General features: G+C 38.9%; 1 protein-coding gene across 2 annotated transcripts in view; it reads left to right on the forward strand.

The window, feature by feature from the left end:
- The window catches only part of LOC140147852 (pseudouridylate synthase 7 homolog), a 245,319-nt gene that overhangs the window by 138,199 nt on the left and 84,895 nt on the right, over nt 1-22,225 (forward strand). For both annotated transcript variants that reach the window (XM_072169621.1, XM_072169622.1), the window contains one exon: nt 17,178-17,243. In XM_072169621.1, the coding sequence (XP_072025722.1) occupies nt 17,178-17,243 (66 nt within the window). The remainder of the gene's footprint in view (nt 1-17,177; nt 17,244-22,225) is intronic.

Raw genomic sequence — 22,225 nt, forward strand, 5'->3', positions numbered from 1 at the left:
TAATAGCAGACTCGACTAATGTGAATCTAAAAACAGATCTGAAACTTTTCCTCTTTTCAGCTTATTTCCTCTTTTTTACTCCTGAAATTTATGTGTTTTCTTTATTTTCAGCCCAATTTGAGCCATTTTACCTCTATTTTACCCTGTTTTTCATCGTTTTTTGAGCATTTTCAGCTTTTTCTCTCTCTTTTTTATAAAGACCAGGTTTCAAGTCTGAAAAAAAAACCCAAGAAATTGGAAAGTTTTTCATGTTATCCCTTTCCCACTAAACATAGTATAGCTAGGGAATGGTAGGTTTTCATTTGAGTTAAGGTCAGTGGGTTTACATTTATGTGCCTTGTGTGTCTGCCTTCCCTTGCCAGGATATCTATATGTCAGCAAGAGAGCACAATAGTGTTTATAGCCGGGAGGTGAGGAAAAGCGCTAGATCGCTTTATACCTTGTTCCTTGTCATCACTAAAGATGAAAGATTGAGCTTATTTGATTTTAATCTCTTGAATTTTTTCCTTTGGTTGATTTGAATCAGTGGGTTAGTGAGAGGTTGGGGTCAGAAACTTCAATAACTACATTCACACGGAGGACTTCTGTTGAAGCAATGCGGTTCTTGAGCAAAAACTTTGGGAATATCTGCCATGTAAACTAACTGTCTTAAGGATTCCAATCCCTAAGTTTGCCCCCAAATTTATCCCCAAGAAATTTAGGGGATTTCCTGATTTCCCTAAGTGATCCTCGAGAGCTACCACGGTGTGAATGATACATTTTGCGAGTGCTGAGCTTAACCTATGACCTTGGTTTGATTATACTTAATATGGTTCAATTTGACGCAGCAGTAAGCTTCCAGTTGTAACTCCAAAGCTGAAAAGATCAGGCATCACAAAATTTAAGGATTCTAGTCAGTAGTCTTTGTCAAAGACTATACTCGCAATTGTGGGGGATGTGAGCAGCAAATCTCAAAAATGTGATGCCCCACGAATAGCGAGCGTACCGACTACTCGCGATTGAGGGGGAAACAAGCCCCAAGTTGCAAACTGTGATGCCTCACTTAATAGCGAAAGCGCACCGACTACTCGCGATTGGGGGATGCAAGCCCCAAGTTGCAAACTGTGATGCCCCACGAATAGCGAGCGTACCGACTACTCGCGATTGAGGGGGATGCAAGCCCCAAGTTGCAAACTGTGATGCCCCATGAATAGCGAGCGTACCGACTACTCGCGATTGAGGGGGATGCAAGCCCCAAGTTGCAAACTGTGATGCCCCATGAATAGCGAAGCGATCGACTACTCGCGATTGAGGGGATGCAAGCCCCAAGTTGCAAACTGTGATGCCCTCACTTAATAGCGAGCGCATCGACTACTCGCGATTGAGGGGGAACCAAGCCCCAAGTTGCAAACTGTGATGCCCCACGAATAGCGAGTGTAGCGACTACTCGCGATTGAGGGGGATGCAAGCCCCAAGTTGCAAACTGTGATGCCCCATGAATAGCGAGTGTAGCGACTACTCGCGATTGAGGGGGATGCAAGCCCCAAGTTGCAAACTGTGATGCCCCACGAATAGCGAGCGTACCGACTACTCGCGATTGAGGGGGATGCAAGCCCCAAGTTGCAAACTGTGATGCCCCACGAATAGCGAGTGTAGCGACTACTCGCGATTGAGGGGATGCAAGCCCCAAGTTGCAAACTGTGATGCCCCATGAATAGCGAGTGTAGCGACTACTCGCGATTGAGGGGGATGCAAGCCCAAGTTGCAAACTGTGATGCCCCATGAATAGCGAAAGCGTTCGACTACTCGCGATTGAGGGGATGCAAGCCCCAAGTTGCAAACTGTGATGCCCCACGAATAGCGAAGCGTACCGACTACTCGCGATTGAGGTGGATACATGCCCCATGTTGTATAATGTGATGGCCCACGCAGAGCGAGTGTAGCGACTACTCGCGATTGAGGGGGAGACAAGCCCCGTGGTGCAAACTGTGATGCCCCATGAATAGCGAGCGTAGCGACTACTCGCGATTGAGGGGGATGCAAGCCCCAAGTTGCAAACTGTGATGCCCCACGAATAGCGAGCGTACCGACTACTCGCGATTGAGGGGGATGCAAGCCCCAAGTTGCTAACTGTGATGCCCCACGAATAATGAGCGAAGCGAGCAGTGAGCGTGTCCACTATGGTTTCCAAGAGTGTGTGGTTCCCAGTAGTTTATCTCCCTATGGGTAATATAGGTACACGGTCTGTAGCACATACTAAGTCGTCAATGGAGTTGTGTTGACACACACTCAGGACAGGGCCTCAGCAAGCTGGGTGACCAGGGATGCCATGGCCGCCCCACTTTTTGAGAAATTTGTTATGTTTTTCTTTTATATCTCTATTTCAATTTGGGCATATATCTGTAATTTGGCTGCCCCACATTTGTGATGGCCACCCCACATTTTTCAACCTTGCTATGGCCCTGACTCATGGATTGACTTAGGAACGGCAATTCTTGAGCATGCCATCTGAACACAACTAGTAAGGATGTGATGGTTTATAAGCAGGTGGTGAGGAAGAGTGCTATATCATAATAGATTACTTGTTCTTTAAGATTTTTGATTTGTCATCTACTGAAGATGAATGCACTGGACAAGCATATTCTTACTGAGATTTTGTGAGTTCAGCCAAGATGGCTCATCCTTTTCAGATTCTGTGTTCATCTGGGACTAGCAGGGTGCAAAGATATTTTCCCTTGTTGGCTCCATTAATATTGTGAATTCTTCCATTTCTTGGCATTGACATATACACTACAAGATTCTCATTGCAGCTGCCTGCACAGGTACACCATCGGCAAGTGTTACTGCACTGGTATTACACTGGTACACCCCTGGTACTGCACAATATCTTGTAGTGTACTTTGTATACACAATAGTTTCTTTTGTTTTGTGAAGAAATTTTACACAACATTGTGAAGAAAATTGGGCCCAATCGTCTCTGTTCATGACGTTGGGTAGGTGTAGTGAGTAAAAGTTTTGGTTTTGTTACTGTATGTCAACATTGTAACTGCTAGTCATTTGCTAACTTTATACACAATTTTTAACATCTCGTATATGCAGAGCACATCTATGCCTAAAGTCAGTTACAAACCAGCCTATTTGAAAGAGATCATCACATGTGTCACACTTTTTCCAGACAGATATGGTCCATTTGGCTTCCCCGAGGCAGTGACATGAGTGCATGCCTGCAGTGGGCACAGTATAATTTTGCGTAAATTGCCTCAAAGTACTGTTGTGTTTTAACAGTTTACATCCCTTACATGAGCGATCAAAGGCGGTGCATCTGTGTATATGCAAAGTATTTGCAACAAAGTACTGAAGTCACTCCCTTGAGGAAGCCAAATAGACTATAAAGCTTCTAATCAATTCAAAATGCCATTGCTGACTCCATAGATGAATTTGACTCTATGGGCAAACAGTTGGTTTTGGTCCCGGGGGGGGGGGGGGGGGTCACTTCCATTGTGGCCTGTACACCATCTGCGATAATCAACTTTGGAAAAGCACCCTAAACAAGGATTTAGCCCTTGGCTAAAACGATACCCTAAACAGGGATTTTATTCCTTGCATCAAATTTCATACCCTAAATTTCATTTCCGCGTATTAGCAATTGCAATTTTGATACCCTTTTTTCCAATTACCCCAAGACAGAGAAATTGAAAACACTCGGACGCAAAATTTGCATGCATGTTGGCAATCAGACACGACAACCATTTATTGACTTTTGTTTAAGACCCGCACCAGTACCTACAACAAATAAACAAACAAACAAACAAACAAATTCTCAGCCAGTATTATAGCCAAATATATAATAGGAGATTCTCTAATCGAGTAATTACCCAACCCAAGACTCTAGCGAAACAACGACCAAAGGCCCAGAAAATCTCGTTTTAGCAAAACCAAATGTGATCCAAACTTGACTCTGGTGGCCGCAACCCGAGGCTAAATTCTGAGCGTTTGACCCCGAACCCGTGGATCATTCATCAAATATCATGGCTGGAAACTCAACAATAAATTATGGTACTGGTGCATACAGATCCCACGCTCCCAAGTGGAATTCCTGAGACTCTTCAACAGGTGATCTACCTGAAGTTACAAGGGATCAAGTCTTAATGTTAGCATTCTATGACATATACATATATCATAATAAATAAATACAGAAAAGATAATTCAAAACCCAGCATTATTTTCTTTTGCTTACTGTGTGAAGTCTTTGACCTTATAAAAGACTACTTTACTGTTTTTGATGACACCGGACCTGTGCCTGCATGTAACAATACGATTGTCAATTCCTGTACATATATATAGTTTTGACGACTTACTTTCCCTCTTGAACTATCATTCTAAAAAGTTTGATACAGAACAATTATATAAATTTTATGTAGCAACATATTGAACACATGATCAAATTAAACAGTGTACATTGTAACTATGAAGATCTGAGAAAGGGAAATTAATTGCAAGTCACATGTAATTTTAATGATCGGCGCCAACTCTTTATTCCTCCCTCCTTATCTACAGGGACCATAATTCTTGATTTTTCTTTTAAACTTACAGACAGTTAAATGCTTTAATTAGCTATTATTTAACACACTACCATGTAGTAGATAAAATATATCTGTATTTATACAGGTCATTATCTCATTACTGTCACACATAATTATATTTTACTTCCTTCTCACATGTCCACAGGGCGCGGTGGGTGGGAAGATTTTTGTTGTTGGCGTGTCCAATACAAAACCAACAGTGAATAAATCACCACCTAATCACGCCCGAAACCCTTGAAGGCGGCAAATCCCATTGGTTCCCGGTCGAGCCAAACAATACAAATTTATCTGCATGACAATGATTGACATCTGACCCGGTAAACAATAACATGGATTGGTCCATTTCTCAGCAAGGGTAAATTGAGTTTAACTTGTTGCACTGTGTTAAACTTTATTTTTCATGTTTTTGAATTTTGACACCCTAAACACGTTACTGGCGTATCGTGCATATCCCGAAAAAACTACCCTTTTACGCTTTTCATTATCGCGGATGGTGTACAGGCCACAATGGGAGTGACCCCGGGGTTTTGGTTTATCATTGCTTAAAATCTTCACCTCAGAAGTCCTGTGTCCAATCATTGATGGAATAAGAACACTTACACTGACTTCATTATTGCATTTGAATTACAGGTCAGATGCAGGGAATGACAAACACTTGTTTCCAATCAGGGTAACACCTGACTCTTTGTACAACCTGTTAATACACACAGTTCCCTTAAAGGGGTACTACACCCCTCGATAAATTTGTGTCTATTTTTGCATTTTCTCAAAACTAATAACACAGTGGTAACAAAAGTTATGTATATTATAGGGGCAAGGAATCAATTACTACACTGGAATTTCAGTGACCCAAGACAAGCGGTTCGTTATTTATGATAAGAAAAGAGGTACCACAAGAATGTACCTCATTCCCGATATAATTATACTGAAGCACTTGTCTTGAATCACTGAAATTCCAGTGTAGGAATTGGATTCCTTGCCCCAATAATATACATAACTTTTGTTACCAGCGTGTTATTATTTTTTTGAGAAAAATGCAAAAATAGTCACAAATTTACCACAGGGGTGTAGTACCCCCTTAAAGCCACACTTTGAAAAAACAGATGTGGAGAGAGTAATGATAAACTGACCAGTAGTGAGCAGTTGAAGTTCTACTAGTCATGCTAATGCATTAGATGGCTTAGGGGGAAATTAGCCCATATTTGCAAGATTATTCATGCCTTCAAGGTGAAATCTTACTCATGAATGTTATAAAGTGTCTGGCCTGCTGTCTGCTGTTTTCCTGGGCAACATGATGACTTGCAATGTCACCATTAATATAATTATAATTATTATGATAGCAGGTTTTAGGCTGGTGAAAGTTGATTTTGAGTTTCCTGTCACCTGCCCTCAGGCCCCTCACTTTATTTCCTAACCCTCATTTGCAGTAAAAACTGGCTACATTTGCCAAAAAAATTGATGAATATCTTTTTTAGTATATTTTTAATCTCACTTGGGCTAAGCAACCATCTTACACTTTCGTTTGGTCATAATGAAAGTCAAAAAATAATGAATAATGAAAAAGTTACCTCACTTGTTTTCAGAAATTATGTGACATTAAACTTTACATCCAGAGGCTAAATATGTATATGTGACACAATCTGATCCATTCAGACTTAAAGTTAGAAATTAATAACCTGCTCCAAGTCTGGCATACTTGGTTGCAAAGTTATGAACTTTTGTCCATTTTCTTATGTTTTGTATTGTTTTTTGCTCATTATTTTTGCTTACATCCCAATTTTCATTATTGCTTTCTGATCTGATTGGATGAGGTCTTGTCACATATTGACTTAACAAGTGTTGTGCTGATTCCTAAGACCTCTTACAAATGGTGACAAATTATTACTCAATTTTAACTTCAATAAAAGGAAGAACAAATATAATTTAAAATAAGAAAATAGTGTGAATCAATTAATAAGAGTGGGACGAAGGTCAGTGCTTAATTGATTGAATGATATATCTTATGTTATTTGTTGTGGCCAAAATGACACATTAAAGAAACAGAAAAAAAAGGTACCTGTTTTTTTGAGGACATGCACTGACCAAGTATGGTCTTTGCTGTAAGTGCCATGGTGGGCTAGTCCATTTAAAATACACACTGTGGAAGATTTTGGAAATATCTGCCACAGGGGGAGTATGAATTTCAAATGGAATGAGCACATTTAGGCAGCTCCTTTTGAATTTCATACACCCTCTTAGAGAGATTCAACCTGAATCTTCACCTGAGGGAGAGTGAATTTCAAACGGAGCTGCTAAAATGTTCATTCCATTTGAAATTCATACTACCCCTGTGGAAGATACTTCGAAAATCTTCCACAGGGGTTGTGTGGATTTTAAATGGAATAACCCAATATGGTTGGCACGTCATGAAGATGGACTGAGTCAGTCAGTCATCTTTCTATCTTTTTATGAATGACCTGATTAACATCGTACAGAATTGTGACTCAGAGAGATAATAAAATGTCCAAAACAAATGGCACATGGCATATGGTGTGAACAGATGACGAGCTAACTGAAATCACATGGCTGTAGTGAACCAAGTGGTTTACTAGGGTACTGTAAAGCATGGAAATTTTGCTGCATCAAAATTTTGTGTGAACCCATGTTTCTGCGACATGAAATATTTGTGAGATTAAACATTTAGCCTATACGAAGAAAACTATTTGTGTGCATGAAAATTCTTTACAGTATTATACCTATCATGCTCATTTATTTCTAACTACCCCTATAGACTATATTTTGCTTAGTCTTGTCATTAAAGGACAGATAAATGTGCATTTTCTGATTTTAACATTTCCTTTTTCAGTATCAATCGATACATATCAACGATAAAACCTTATTTCCAAAATTGCAGTTGATTCTGATTTTTGCTGCGAGTTCTGCATAATTGTGACCGTCCAGGTCGAAACGCTCGTAAAGTCGGCCCCTGGTCAAATTTGTTTTCTTCCGTGTTTAGAAAATATACATCATAAGCTTTACAATGATATATCATTTGACTTCAAACGATATCCAGAAGCGGAGTTATAACTTGTTAAACTTCGCTCCTTCAGTAAAAGGGTACATTATTTTGGCACTACATTATTTCTTTTTTTCCACATTTCTGGTATTAAATATCAAATGGTCATAATTGGCAGTCACTTCAAATCATCCCCAACTGAACGAGGTTCAGGAATGTCCTCTCATTGTTAATTGTTGGTTAACCCACCACTTGAACAGGATTTAGCCAAAGCAAACAAAGACTTAAGCTTTTTACTAATGCTATACATACGTATAAGCTTATTATCCTCTTCAACAATAGGATTAAAGATTGGTGTTTGACTGGACTAAAATGAGAAAAATTATGGGACATATGAATACAACCTCTATGCATATTTTGCACTGTAACTCGAAATACAATTTGCCGACTTTACGAGCGGTTTGAGATGGATGGTCACTTTATGTATAATACCGCTCCATAGGCAACTGTTGTAATTGCCGTCTTGCGACAGACAGAAAATACAAATTGGAGAATTTCTTTTGCAAACAGCAGAATCTGCAAAAAAAATCATTAGGTAATCCCAAGGTTTTTGGGATGAAGCTGTAGATCACAAAGTGCCCCTTTAATAAGGGCAGTTGCCTTTTGTAAGGGCAAATATGAGCTTGTGTTCATGTAATAGTACCGTATTGTTTGTAATAAACGCTCCCCCTATAATAAATGCCCCCCTCCAATTTTTCTGTAAAAAATTGACAAAAATGGAGAAAAGAAACATGGGCATACCAGTTTGAACTTACCATTAGTCTGACCTTTGGATTATTTACCCTCATTGTTGTCTGCTAAATCTTAATGTGTCTAAGGTACACGTCTCAGGGAAATAGAATTTTCTGCACTGTTCACTACCCTAAGGCACTTCCCTCAGTCTAAATGAGATTTGGAGAGTATTGCTATTGAACTTGGTAAAGGTAAACCTATGCAGTTATTATGAGCATCTATCTTCCCCCGGAGGGGTTACTCCCATTGTGGCCTGTACACCATCCGCGATAGGGTAGTTTTTCGTGGGTAGGCACGGCACGATACGCGCGGTTAGGGTGCAAAAAACATGAAAAATCGGGGAAAGGGGTAGCAAAATTGGAATGGCTAATACGCGGAAATGAAATTTAGGGTATGAAATTTGATGCATGGAATAAAATCCCTGTTTAGGGTGTGAAAACAGGCGCGTGTTACCTGTTTAGGGTATCGTTTTAGCAAGGATTAAATCCTTGTTTAGGGTGCTTTTCAAAAGTTGATTTTCGCGGATGGTGTACAGGCCATAATGGGTGTGACCCCCCGGGTCTTCCCCACATGTTCGTCTTGCAAGACGAACATGTGGGGATTTTGGAGTGAAGACTTGTCCTGGAGATGACCTGCCTTTGCTGATCTATAACCTCCTGCTCCTTATAATTCGGTTCACTTCAAGTTCGGTAATGACATACTGTGTAGTTCGCTCGCCGCAGTATCAAATCGCGCACGTAAAGTTAAACCTGCTGAGTGCACACTGCACACGCATGCCTACAGGGGCGGTTTGTCAGCACGCTTGTGGCGCAACCGCGAAAAAGCATTGACGTCACTACGAACTTCAGGTGAACCAAATTATAGACTTCAACAGCCTCAAAGTTAGATGCGAGCTTCTACCAGTGTACATGTTCAACAAGGAGTGTCATAGAATGTTTGTTACATGCTTGTCCCAAACAGGTATTTTTCTTGCAAAGCCTAGCGGGGTTTTTGTTTAGGGATGATTCTGTATTGCTCATAAATTCTCTAAGGCGAGAAATATCATTCCATTATTGGCAATGTGATCACAAACTTTAAAATCCGAAGATCTGTGAACACAAGGTTTACAATTTTCTAACCAGTTTCACCTGAGAGGTTAAACATTGATTTTGAATAGTAAAATAAGCAACCAGCAACAACAATAACAAAAGCAACAACAAAAGCAAAAACAATAACAACAAAGAAATACATAAAAAACAGCAAAAATTCCCAACCAAACAAAACAAGATTTTCTTGTGTGGTGTCTTGTATAGATGAGTTGACCTCAATGTTTATCAACAAAGGCAATGAACTGGTATATTGATATGCTTGACCGAACTGCATGAAAGCAACCAGTAAACTGTTCAATAGCCTTTTTGTGATGTTTTTATCTATAGCTCTTCAATATTGTGATACAGGTGTTTAATATCATTCATATCTTCAGTATGTCTAGTCAGATTATTATGTCTATCAACTAACCTTGATGTACAACAACTGGCTAAATCATTTAAGGGATCTGGAATGAGCATTTTAAGCGTTTCGACAGTATTTTTTGTGGGACATGAGAGCACATCAGACATATCGAATTGCATTCTGAATACGAAGAATGTCTTTCCGATATCAAATAATTTTCATTTTTTGAAATTCACGATATAATTCAAATTTTATGACAAATTATTAAAATTTGATTATTTTTCACATTTTGATATATAACAGTCCTCAAAGTAAATTTTATAAATCTAATGATTTATACTTAAAGTATATGTAGGTGGGATAAAAAGCCGACGATCAATTGAAAATGTTGACCTTTCGTATTGAAGATATGGATTTTTTCCCAAAAAGACCTAATTTTTTTGTGTTTTGGGAAAAAATCCATATCTTCAATCTAAAGGTCAAAATTTTCAACTGATCGTCGGCTTTTCATTCCACCTATACATACACTTTAAGTATAAATCATCAGATTTATAAAGTTTACTTCGAGTACTGTTAAATATCAAAAATATCAATTTTTAATCGTTTGCCATAAAATGTGTATTATATTGCTAATTTCAAAAATCAAAATTATTTGATATCAGAATGACATTCTTCGTATTCAGAATGCAATTCGATATGTCTGATGTGCTCTAATGTCCCACAATAAATACTGTTTGGGGGTACATTTCCAGTGATTTTTGTATATCAATGGATGGGTTGACAGTGGAGACCAATGTGGCCAATTGGGTGTGTTTGGGCAAAAGCACCCAATTTGAGCAACTTTCTGTGCTTTTTGGGTGCTTTCTCATATTGCTGGTTGCAAAAACAGCAAAAAGTTGCTGGTTGCTTTGTTGCTGGTTGCTTTGTTGCTGGTTAGGGTTATGGACATGGTAGAGGTTATGGTTGTGTTGACGATAACTTGATTTTGCTAGGTCTGTACAATCTAGTGGGTATTATAATGTGGATCGAGTGATGAAGAGGAAGGCGGTTTAGCCCTTTAGTACTCAGAAGCAGATTTTGGAAGAGAATTAAGCCGGGCATCACATTGCTGAAGATTTTGTAGTATATATTGCTACATTACCCTAAGATGGAACCAAAACTGTGGGACCGTCTAACCAATGCTTGGGTGGGTAAGTGAGGCTGGACTGTATGTATTTATAAACCAAGTCTCAGAATTCATTTTTAATTTTTTTTCTTATCACTGTACTTGGAAAGATTAAACCAAAACTGTGGGACCGTCTAACCAATGCTTGGCCCCATTAAGGGTGGGTAAGTGAGGCTGGACTGTAAGTCTCAGAATTCATTTTAATTTTTTTTCTTATCACTGTACTTGGAAAGATTCTCCTCAAGTAGGACTGGTCTTGACCATACTATGGTTAGTTGGCAATCAGTCTTGAGTACTTTCAGGTGTAATTACTAGCCTCCGGAACTCGACCTAATTATCTGGCTGGTTTGCTTCAAATAAGGTGTTGACCCAATCATATTAGAATAAGGGAAGGTGAGGATGAGCATGGATAGGCTTCTTGTTCCTGTTAGTATTACTTAGGAAGATTATGATATAATCTCAGTTTGATAATAATCATATCCTTCCAATGATCAGTTAATTGTGAATTCAATCAGTGGCATAGATTTCTTTTTAACATGGGGGGGGGGGGTGGGGGGGGTAATTCTTGAAGTGATATAATAAATTTATGGCACAATGTGCTTCAAATGTTTGCTATATTGAAGCTAAACTGGAGAAAGATGGTATAAAAGTTGAACAAATTTGCATGAAAAGTGCAAAAATTGGCACTTTAGGCTAAAATGGCCAAATATGAAGTTATTTGGTCAGAAACAGACATACTGGTATCAACACGGGGGAGTGTGATTGTATAGAACATCTCCCCTTATCAAAATATTGGGAGGGGGAGTATGGGCAAGATTATCCAGCTAAATGACATTAAGAAATGTCTATTTTTTTTATACTTTACTCAGGTATTTTTAAATGAAGACTGCAAGTCAATAAACAAAAGCTTAATTCCATTTTTAGATAAAGGTATCAAAATTGTCAGAAAAGATACTCTCAAGTAACCATGACTGCTTAATCTCATACCACGCCCAAGGAGGCAGAGACTTCCGTCTTCAAGTCGTAGCTGCTTAGAACAACAGGGACTTGTAGTGGGAGATAAGAGTTTACCAAAATAGAATTTTAATTGAGAGCTTAATGTTCCAAAGACTTAAATGTCTTTGGAACATTAAGCTCTCAACATTTCAACCATGTGAAGCGGGATCATCTTTAAATTAAGCCCAGGATATTCACATCTAAACTCTATAAACTGATGCTTTACTAATGATCTTCCATCTCACACCAACTAATCTACTAATCTGTTGTTCAGAAAGATGTGGTAGAAGATCACTTTTGAAATCAAGGGGTCAGAGCCAAATGGCCCTAAGTGCATTTTTGGCCAAAATGAGATTTTGTTGGGTAACTTCTATTTGAAATACTCACTCCAGTTGTGAAAGATATAGGTAAAGCCATAATACAGAGGGAGTGTGGGTTTAATGATTGACCCTGACCAATTACATTTGAAAAACATACTTCCCCTGTGGAAGATATTTCCAAAATCTTCCACAGGGGAAGTGTGATTTTAAATGGAATAGCTCAATGCTGCCTTGGTATGTTCAGCAATAACTTCAGACAAGAATGGTAAGACATCATAGTCACTGCTGTATCAAATGTGGAAATTACTGTCAGTTCTCAAAGATTACAAAATGCCTGGAATCTTAAAGGCTTTGCTGCATACATTCCCATTCCTACAGATTTCACTACTAATTTGTCATATTTTTGTAACATTTTCATAATGTTAAACAAACCTTTCTTACTTGATCTAAAAATACCTTATGACTCAAAATGTTATATGATATGAAGGGATGAAAACTTGGCTCCTACCCAGTAAGAGCTGCAAGTTGCAACCATGCTAAAGCACTAGTCATATTTGACATTCACAGGCAATTATGAAATTGACTTTTCAAATCCATGACTTTCAATGCATGCTTTTTATAAGAGTTGCGGTAAATGAATTGTAACGTAACTCAAAGGGTATGATGAGTGTGTTATACAAAGATATTATACCCAAAGATTACTGACTCACATTTGTGCCATATGTAATGCTACGGTAAATCCGCCATCTTGGTGTCACTAATGTTTGCAGGCAGTGCTTGGTGCATGTTTTTGGCATGCAGAATGCAAACAACCTCGCACATTAAATCAATGTTTTCTGGACGCATAGAGAAATAGTTCAGAGATACATAACTCTTTGGTTCTACCTCATTAGGAGGTACACTATTTGCCCTCCATGAGTGTCATGCTAACATAGCAGAGTCGGTACTCTTTGGTTCTACCTCATTGGGAGGTACACTATTTGCCCTCCATGAGTGTCATGCTAACATAGCAGAGTCGGTACTCTTTGGTTCTACCTCATTGGGAGGTACACTATTTGCCCTCCATGAGTGTCATGTTAACATAACAGAGTCGGTACTCTTTCATTCTACCTCATTGGGAGGTACACTATTTGCCCTCCATGAGTGTCATGTTAACATAGCAGAGTTAGTACTCTTTCATTCTACCTCATTAGGAGGTACACTATTTGCCCTCCATGAGTGTCATGTTAACATAACAGAGTCGGTACTCTTTCATTCTACCTCATTGGGAGGTACACTATTTGCCCTCCATGAGTGTCATGTTAACATAACAGAGTCGGTACTCTTTCATTCTACCTCATTGGGAGGTACACTATTTGCCCTCCATGAGTGTCATGCTAACATAGCAGAGTTAGTACTCTTTCATTTTACCTCATTGGGAGGTACACTATTTGCCCTCCATGAGTGTCATGTTAACATAACAGAGTCGGTACTCTTTCATTCTACCTCATTGGGAGGTACACTATTTGCCCTCCATGAGTGTCATGCTAACATAGCAGAGTTAGTACTCTTTCATTCTACCTCATTGGGAGGTACACTATTTGCCCTCCATGAGTGTCATGTTAACATAACAGAGTCGGTACTCTTTCATTCTACCTCATTGGGAGGTACACTATTTGCCCTCCATGAGTGTCATGTTAACATAGCAGAGTCGGTACTCTTTCATTCTACCTCATTGGGAGGTACACTATTTGGCCTCTATGAGTGTCATGCTAACATAGCAGAGTCGGTACTCTTTCATTCTACCTCATTGGGAGGTACACTATTTGCCCTCCATGAGTGTCATGTTAACATAACAGAGTCGGTACTCTTTCATTCTACCTCATTGGGAGGTACACTATTTGCCCTCCATGAGTGTCATGCTAACATAGCAGAGTCGGTACTCTTTCATTCTACCTCATTGGGAGGTACACTATTTGCCCTCCATGAGTGTCATGCTAACATAGCAGAGTCGGTACTCTTTCATTCTACCTCATTGGGAGGTACACTATTTGCCCTCCATGAGTGTCATGTTAACATAGCAGAGTCGGTACTCTTTCATTCTACCTCATTGGGAGGTACACTATTTGCCCTCCATGAGTGTCATGTTAACATAGCAGAGTTGGTACTCTTTCATTCTACCTCATTGAGAGGTACACTATTTGGCCTCCATGAGTGTCATGCTAACATAGCAGAGTCGGTACTCTTTGATTCTACCTCATTGAGAGGTACACTATTTGCCCTCCATGAGTGACACACAAACATGGCAGAGTCGGTACTCTTTCATTCTACCTCATTGAGAGGTACACTATTTGCCCTCCATGAGTGTCATGCTAACATAGCAGAGTCGGTACTCTTTGATTCTACCTCATTGGGAGGTACACTATTTGCCCTCCATGAGTGTCATGCTAACATAGCAGAGTCGGTACTCTTTGATTCTACCTCATTGGAGGTACACTATTTGCCCTCCATGAGTGACACACAAACATGGCAGAGTCGGTACTCTTTGGTTCTACCTCATTGGGAGGTACACTATTTGCCCTCCATAAGTGACACACAAACATGTCTGAGTCAGTACTCTTTGGTTCTACCTCATTGGGAGGTACACTATTTGCCCTCTATGAGTGACACACAAACATGTCTGAGTTAGTACTCTTTGATTCTACCTCATTGGGAGGTACACTATTTACCCTCCATAAGTGACACACAAACATGTCTGAGTCAGTACTCTTTGGTTCTACCTCATTGGGAGGTACACTATTTGCCCTCCATGAGCGACACACAAACATGGTGGAGTTGGTACTCTTTGGTTCTACCTCATTGGGAGGTACACTATTTGCTCTCCATGAGCAACACAAACATGGTGGAGTTGGTACTCTTTGGTTCTACCTCATTGGGAGGTACACTATTTGCCCTCCATGAGCGACACGCAAACACGGCGGAGTTGGTACTCTTTGATTCTACCTCATTGGTTTGTAATAGGGCACAAGAAAACATTTCTAAAACAGGATCTGTCCCTGGTGCCAGTCCTTTCAATCAAAATATTATCTTGTTCTTTTTTAGAATAGCTGATGTGTGCCAAAGATGTATTTGGAAAAAAAAACCCAAAAACCAAACCAAATAAAACCATAGGTTGAAAAAGTTTAAACGTATAACAACAAAATGTGTTTCTTTTGAACTGAGGCACCAAGTTCATAATCTGTACATGAATATTTTAGGAATATCTGTTGATTGCATAGGGGAAATTGGGTACTTTGAAGTGCCATATCTCAGGAAACTCTTAAAGTATAAAGTTCTTGGATCCTTTACAAATGGAATGTATTTATAGATATGATATATGTCAAATTTTAATTGTCTGTTAAAAGATCAAGGCTGAAAATGACGATTTGTGACTAGACCGGTATAAAATGGGATTATGGCTCTTTATTGCATATTCCGTTGAATTCGGAAGAGTGGCACAATGTGTATTTTGCTACATTTCCCCTCAAATTGTCCATAATCATTGTTAGCTCAGAGATATAGCTTTTCCGTATATATATCTGGAAATTCAGATTTGGGGCCATGAAAAAATAATTCTGCATATAGAATTTTTTTTGGTGGGGGAGGGTTGTACCTCATAGTATATTCCTCAAACAAGCTCCCGTAAGTGTTTGATGTCGCACACAAGTGCTTGGCACATTGATCTTCAAGATTTGGATTTGTTGCTCATTTACATCTCACATTTGGTCAGTTAACCCCAACTCCATACAATCTTACAAAACCTTACAAAAACCTGTGCGCATGCATGCATCCATCCCATGTGGTTCGATGACGAAATCACCCTAACTCCCAGAGTGAAACACTTGTGGCTACCATGTACCAGTCGCCGATGGAGTGCTTGGGGTCAAAACCCAGTGGAAAACTCTCAAATTCTTTTCATCTTTTTCTTTCCTTCTTTCCTTTCAGATAGCCAAAAACCACTTTTAGGGTTTAGGTTCTAGGGTACTCAAACTGCCATATCTCAGGAAAGATTCGTTTAGGGTTAGGTTCTACAGCTGAAGAAAGGGAGTCATGAACATTAGATCAAGGTGGAGGCAGTGTGTACTGAATATCATGAATATGCCCCTTTCTTTTTGCCTTCTTGTGGTCATAAGTGTACAAGTAAATGCATTCTCCTTTTGCCCTTTGTGGTTATGTAAGCAGTCAGCAATCACATCAAAGGGAGGGGAGACTTTGCAGGAAACATCCAATTGGAGATGATACTTTCGTGTGAAGTAAAATGTTATTAGCTTTATTTGGAGACATTGCTTGTCAAAATTAATCAAGGTGATAAGTAAAAATAATAAGTTGTCATGTATGATTTCATACATATCTTGAAAAGCAGTTTGCCACATAGTTCCCCTCCCCTTTTGACATGTTTGATGTGCGTTGTTATGTTTAAGAAGTACTATAGCTCCTCTGTTATGATTTTTTATCACAAGTACTTCTTGAATTGAGCAGCAACACAATTAATTGGGAGTTGGGGACATGCAATTTGGATGGGTGTTTCAAATGGGCTATTCCTGTTAAAATTCATACACCCCTATATGGAAGATATGACCACACAGCTAGGGAATGCAGATTTCAAATAGGGTCACCCATTCAGGTAACCCCATTTGATATTCACACTCCCTATAGGGGGAATATGGATTTCAAGTGCAACAACCCAATGTGTCTCTGCAAAAAAGATCCTGAAGTGTGTGTCTTATGATTCAGGATGGGTATGGAGGTAGATGGGTAGGGCCATGTTTATGTATATTGGAGGTGGATTGCATATAAACACACCTATGTCCACATCTATTGTGCACTTTGTCATGCCATGTGTGTTATACCTGTGGGTTAATCAGTCTTTCCTCCTTCATTTCCTCTCTACTGTGTAGGATCGACGCAGCACGGATAGGCAGACTGAATGACGTCTTGCGAGGTATCCGAATGGGCAACTTTAGGTGAGCATATGAAAAGTTGAGATGCAAAATTACAATAATATCAAAATGTTGCCTTGTGCATATTCTGTATTAATATTACTGTTTTATGCTTATTTTCTTTAAATATTTTGTAATTTCTACTTAGGGGAGCTAAAATTACAATAATATCAAAATGTTGCCTTGTGCATATTCTGTATTAATATTACTGTTTTATGCTTATTTTCTTTAAATATTTTGTAATTTCTACTTAGGGGAGCTACTTGGTGTGAGTATGGTATTGAACGCTGGTGAACATTATCAAAAAGAAAGAAATGAGCACTAAATATAAAATAAAACTTATCAAAATAACATTGGTTAAAAAATAGGCTATGCTAGTTGAAATCCATATGGAAGATACCTTAATCTTCCACACAAGGGAGTGTGAATTTCAAATGGGGTTACCTGAATGGGTGAATCCATTTGAAATTCATACTCCCTGTGTGGGAGATTAAGGTCACGTCTACCAAAAGGGCTGTATTGATTTCAAATGGAACAGCCCAGTAGCACATAATGGGGTATACATCTTATTTTTTCCTCCTGAACTTTTAATTTTTATAGGTGACTATGCATTGGTTCACCTCAAGTTTGGTAGTGATGTATGTGCGTACTTTCGCTGGTCTCTGTATCAAGCCACATGCGTTAAGTTATTTGTGCAGAGCGTACAGGCACACATACAAGGGTAGTTTGTCCACATTCTTGCAGTGTGAAAACAGCATTTGATGTAATTACCAAACTTGAGGTGAACCAAAGAATAGGGAGTTTACTGCAAAGCATTAAAATAGGAGGAAGTGGACTATATATACACTCCTCAAAGTAATTAAAGGATCAAAAAATTATCTTTACTATACTTGTACCTAATCAAAATAACTTTTTATATTATGTGGCCTTGTCCATGCTCTACTAAACACTGTAAAGTCTTGTCATGACTGTTTCATCTAGCACCTAGTAAAACATCTTGAAAGATAATTTTGTTTTTGAAAAATATTGAATGAAATATTTTGATTTTTTAATTACTTTGAGGAGTGTATATCACCATGTGTAAGTAATCAGTATTGGCTATGTTGAATTATCAGGCATGGCAGGGGCGTGCCCAGAAACCAGGACCCCGGAGGGCTGAAAAACACAAGAAAAATGTTCAAAGGTTAAACATCAGCGCCGCAGTCGCGCTTGCGTGACAGGGGGGTGTCAGAGGGGGGATGTGCCACCCTCAGAATTAGAAAATTTTTGAAAGTGAAAGCCCCAATGGAGCCATTTGGTCCAACATTTTTACACATTTATTGGTTATTATCGGAGCATTATATTTTAACAGATTTCCAACTGAGCCGCAAAGTTTTATATCAACACGCATGATCAATAACTCGCAATCAAAGCCTAAATGAAGGCATTTGGTGCAACAGTTTTACATTATTATTGGTTATTTTGGAGCATAGGCCTATTATATACGAGGGGTATCAAAAAGTTTTAGAAATCGCCCATAAGTGAAAGAGCTATATCAATGAAATTTTGTCAGTGTAATCAGTGGTCCTTATGTACATTATGGTCCAAAAATGGTCTCATAAGTATGTTTACTTTTTTTACAGGTGGTACTAGATGCCAATAACCCGCTGCCCCAGTTACTGCGCATAAACTGCAAGATTGAGAAAATGGAGGCAAGCAGCATTATTAAGATCCTGCTTTTGAAGGGTTGCAGTGCCTAGAAAATTGAAGATGAAATGAAAGTTATCTTCGGTGGTGATTGTGATATGTCACTGTTGCTTTTTGGAAAAGGAATTTTTATTTCATCACAGATTTTCTGGGCACTGTAACCATTAAAATAGAACTTAATCATGCTGCATGCCTCAATTTTCTCCATTTTGCTGGTTATGCGGTTACATAGGCAGGTAGTGACATCTAGCTCCTAAAAAAAAAAAAGTAAACATACTTATGAGACCATTTTGCACCATAATGTACATAAGGACCAGTGATTGCACTGACAAAATTTCATTGATATAGCTTTTTCACTTCTGGGCAATTTCTAAAACTTGATAAAATACCCCTATTTTGCTCATTTCACTGTCAAATTTCACGGACAGTGCAAATTAAATACCCCCTATTTTGCCAATTTCAAGGTCCTTGCTACTGGTAAAAAATAACCCCTTTTCCACCCAATTTGGTAACTCTCATGGTTGTCAACTTTTTGTGTTGAGTTGTGGGCCGGGTACTACCCTCCCTGGTACAGAAAGTTTGTGCAAATTTTAGTCCATTGATGACAAGTGGCATTATCAGGTCATATGTTGTTGCACGAGAACTGACCGGAGGCAGGCTTCTTATCTTATGGCATAGTTTTTGTTACTTTTAATACTTGAGATTTTTTTCTTCATACCAAGGCTACAATTAAGTATTGAAAGAAAAGGCCAAGTCATTGTGAAGTTAAGTTGTCATTTTGCAAGTGTGTTATGCTTTAGCTTTCCTTATGTCACCTTCTAACTACGGTTGCCAAACTTGTGATTTGCTAGCCCAATTGGGTGACTTTTGACTATTTGGGGCACCTCGGTATCTCATGGGTTGCTTCTATTTCATTTTTTGGGTTCTTCACTCGCTATTTGAGAGCATTGTGATCCAGAAGAACTGAGCTAGTTCTATAAGTTGGTTTCCCTCAAGATTTGATATTGCGACCAGCTAAATGCGCATTTACGCCACTATACCAAACTTCAGGTGAACCAAAGAATAGCACAAATGATAAGGGCAGAGACTGAACAAGATCTTAATTCACACTGGTCTGTAACTCAGCACACAACTTTGGATTCAAAATTAGCTAAATAAAGACTTGTTTTAAGTAACTGCATAAACCAGAATAGTATCCAATTTGATACATCACTTAGTGTTAAATTTATCATGGAAATGCTTATATACATACATACATTAAATTCTTATAAGGCGCAATATCCAGTATGATCAAGGCGCCATACAAAATACAACAAATAATACCACATGAAATATAATACAAAGCAAAAATACAAATTCAGATTAAAACAAATGAGTTTTCAAGAGATTTTTGAAAACTGCAATTGAGCCGGCATTTCTTACATGCTGCGGAAGTGAGTTCCAAAGTGATGGGCCTGCAACAGAGAAGGCTTGTTCACCTATACATTTCTTACTAAATGGTATTGCAAGAAGAGTCTTGTCTGTTGCAGACCGTGTAACCGGAGCCGTTGAAGGACGATTTATGTGAGCAAGTAAGTTGGCAAGATATTCAGGTCCACAGTCATTGAGACATTTGTAAACATGAAGACATATCTTAAATTGAATACGTTTTGTGATCGGTAACCAGTGCAGTTTTTTCAGAAGGGGTGATGGACTATCGAGTCTGGATGCATAGAAGATCAGTTTTGCCGCTCGGCTTTGAAGGGCCTGGAGGCGAACTAGGTCTTGTGAGTTTGCGCCATACAAGAGGGCATTGCCGTAGTAATCAAGACGGAGAGAAACAATGCTCGGACGACAAGGTGACGTGTGTCCTGGTCAAGATAACGGCATATGCGGCGGATATTGCGTAATTGATAGTTTCCAGATGAAACCAGACTGTTAACTTGTTTACACATAGTCATATTCGAGTCAAAAATTATTCCAAGGTTTCGGATGTTACATGATGGTTCAATATGGATGTCGGCGACCTTTAACTGTACTTTGGGGAGCTTTTGAAGGCTTTGGTATGACCCGCTATAAAAATTCAGTTTTATCATTGTTCAATTTGAGCTTGTTTTGATTCATCCATTCCTTTATTTCGGCGATGCACTGCTCAAGTTTCGCAAGTGCTGTTTCAGCAGCACCTGCTATCTTTGGGTTGAATGATACATAAAGCTGAGTGTCATCAGCATATGAATGAAAAGAAACATTGTGACTACGAATAATAGCTCCCATCGGTTGTGTATATATAACAAATTGAACTGGTCCAATGACGGAACCTGTGGGACACCAAAACTAGTTTTGACTGTTCAGAAAAACATTATCAATACTTACGCTACTACATCGAGAACTCAAATAACTATCGAACCACTTAAGTACAGTACCAGACACACCTATATCATTTTTCAGATGATCAAGTAGCAAACCGTGATCCACTGTATCGAATGCTGCAGACAGATCAAGAAGGACCATGAAAACCACTTCTTGTCTGTCTACAGCATTCAGTACATCACTTTTTACTTTGAGTAACGCTGTTTCTGTACTACAATTTGACTTATACGCAGACTGGTAAACTTCACCCAGATTATATTTGGCCATGTGGTCGTTAAGTTGGTTTGTCACAACCTTTTCAATAACTTTTGACACAAACAAAATATTTGACACTGGCCTATAATTCTTTAAATTATTCCGATCTAATGATGGCTTCTTTAAGATCGGAGATATCACAGCTCTTCCAAGTGATTAAGTGAGTATACCAGTACTCAAAGATGAATTTATAATACGGGTGAGTGTTGGAAGAAATACTTCAAGATTTTCTTTCAATAACCATGTGGGAATGGGGTCTATGACACTAGACTTGCTATTACAATCCCTCACTAGTCTTCTTACTTCATCAGGGGACATAATGGTGAATTCATTAAAACTATAAACATTATGATTTGATCTAACATCATAAGCAGTACATTCATTAGTTTCAGACTCAATACTGTCCAGATCATTTCTGATTTTCGAGACCTTTTCTTCAAAGTAGTTTGCAAACTGATGACACAGTGACTTAGTTGAGTCACATGATGGTAAGGTACGGTTATCTTTGTTCAACAGATTGTTTACAGTTTTAAACACACCCTTTGTGTCAGCATCAGATAATTTGTCTTTGTAATACTTGGTTTTATTAGTTTCAATAAGTTGATTAACCTTTTGCTTTTGATCAATGTACGCCGTCCTATCTTCAGGCGTTCGAGATGTTCGCCACCTACGTTCATATTTTCTGCGAACCTGTGTTTCAGTCTTGATTTCACTAC

The sequence above is a fragment of the Amphiura filiformis genome, chromosome 3 (genome assembly GCF_039555335.1).
Source record: "Amphiura filiformis chromosome 3, Afil_fr2py, whole genome shotgun sequence".
Lineage (NCBI taxonomy): Eukaryota > Metazoa > Echinodermata > Ophiuroidea > Amphilepidida > Amphiuridae > Amphiura > Amphiura filiformis.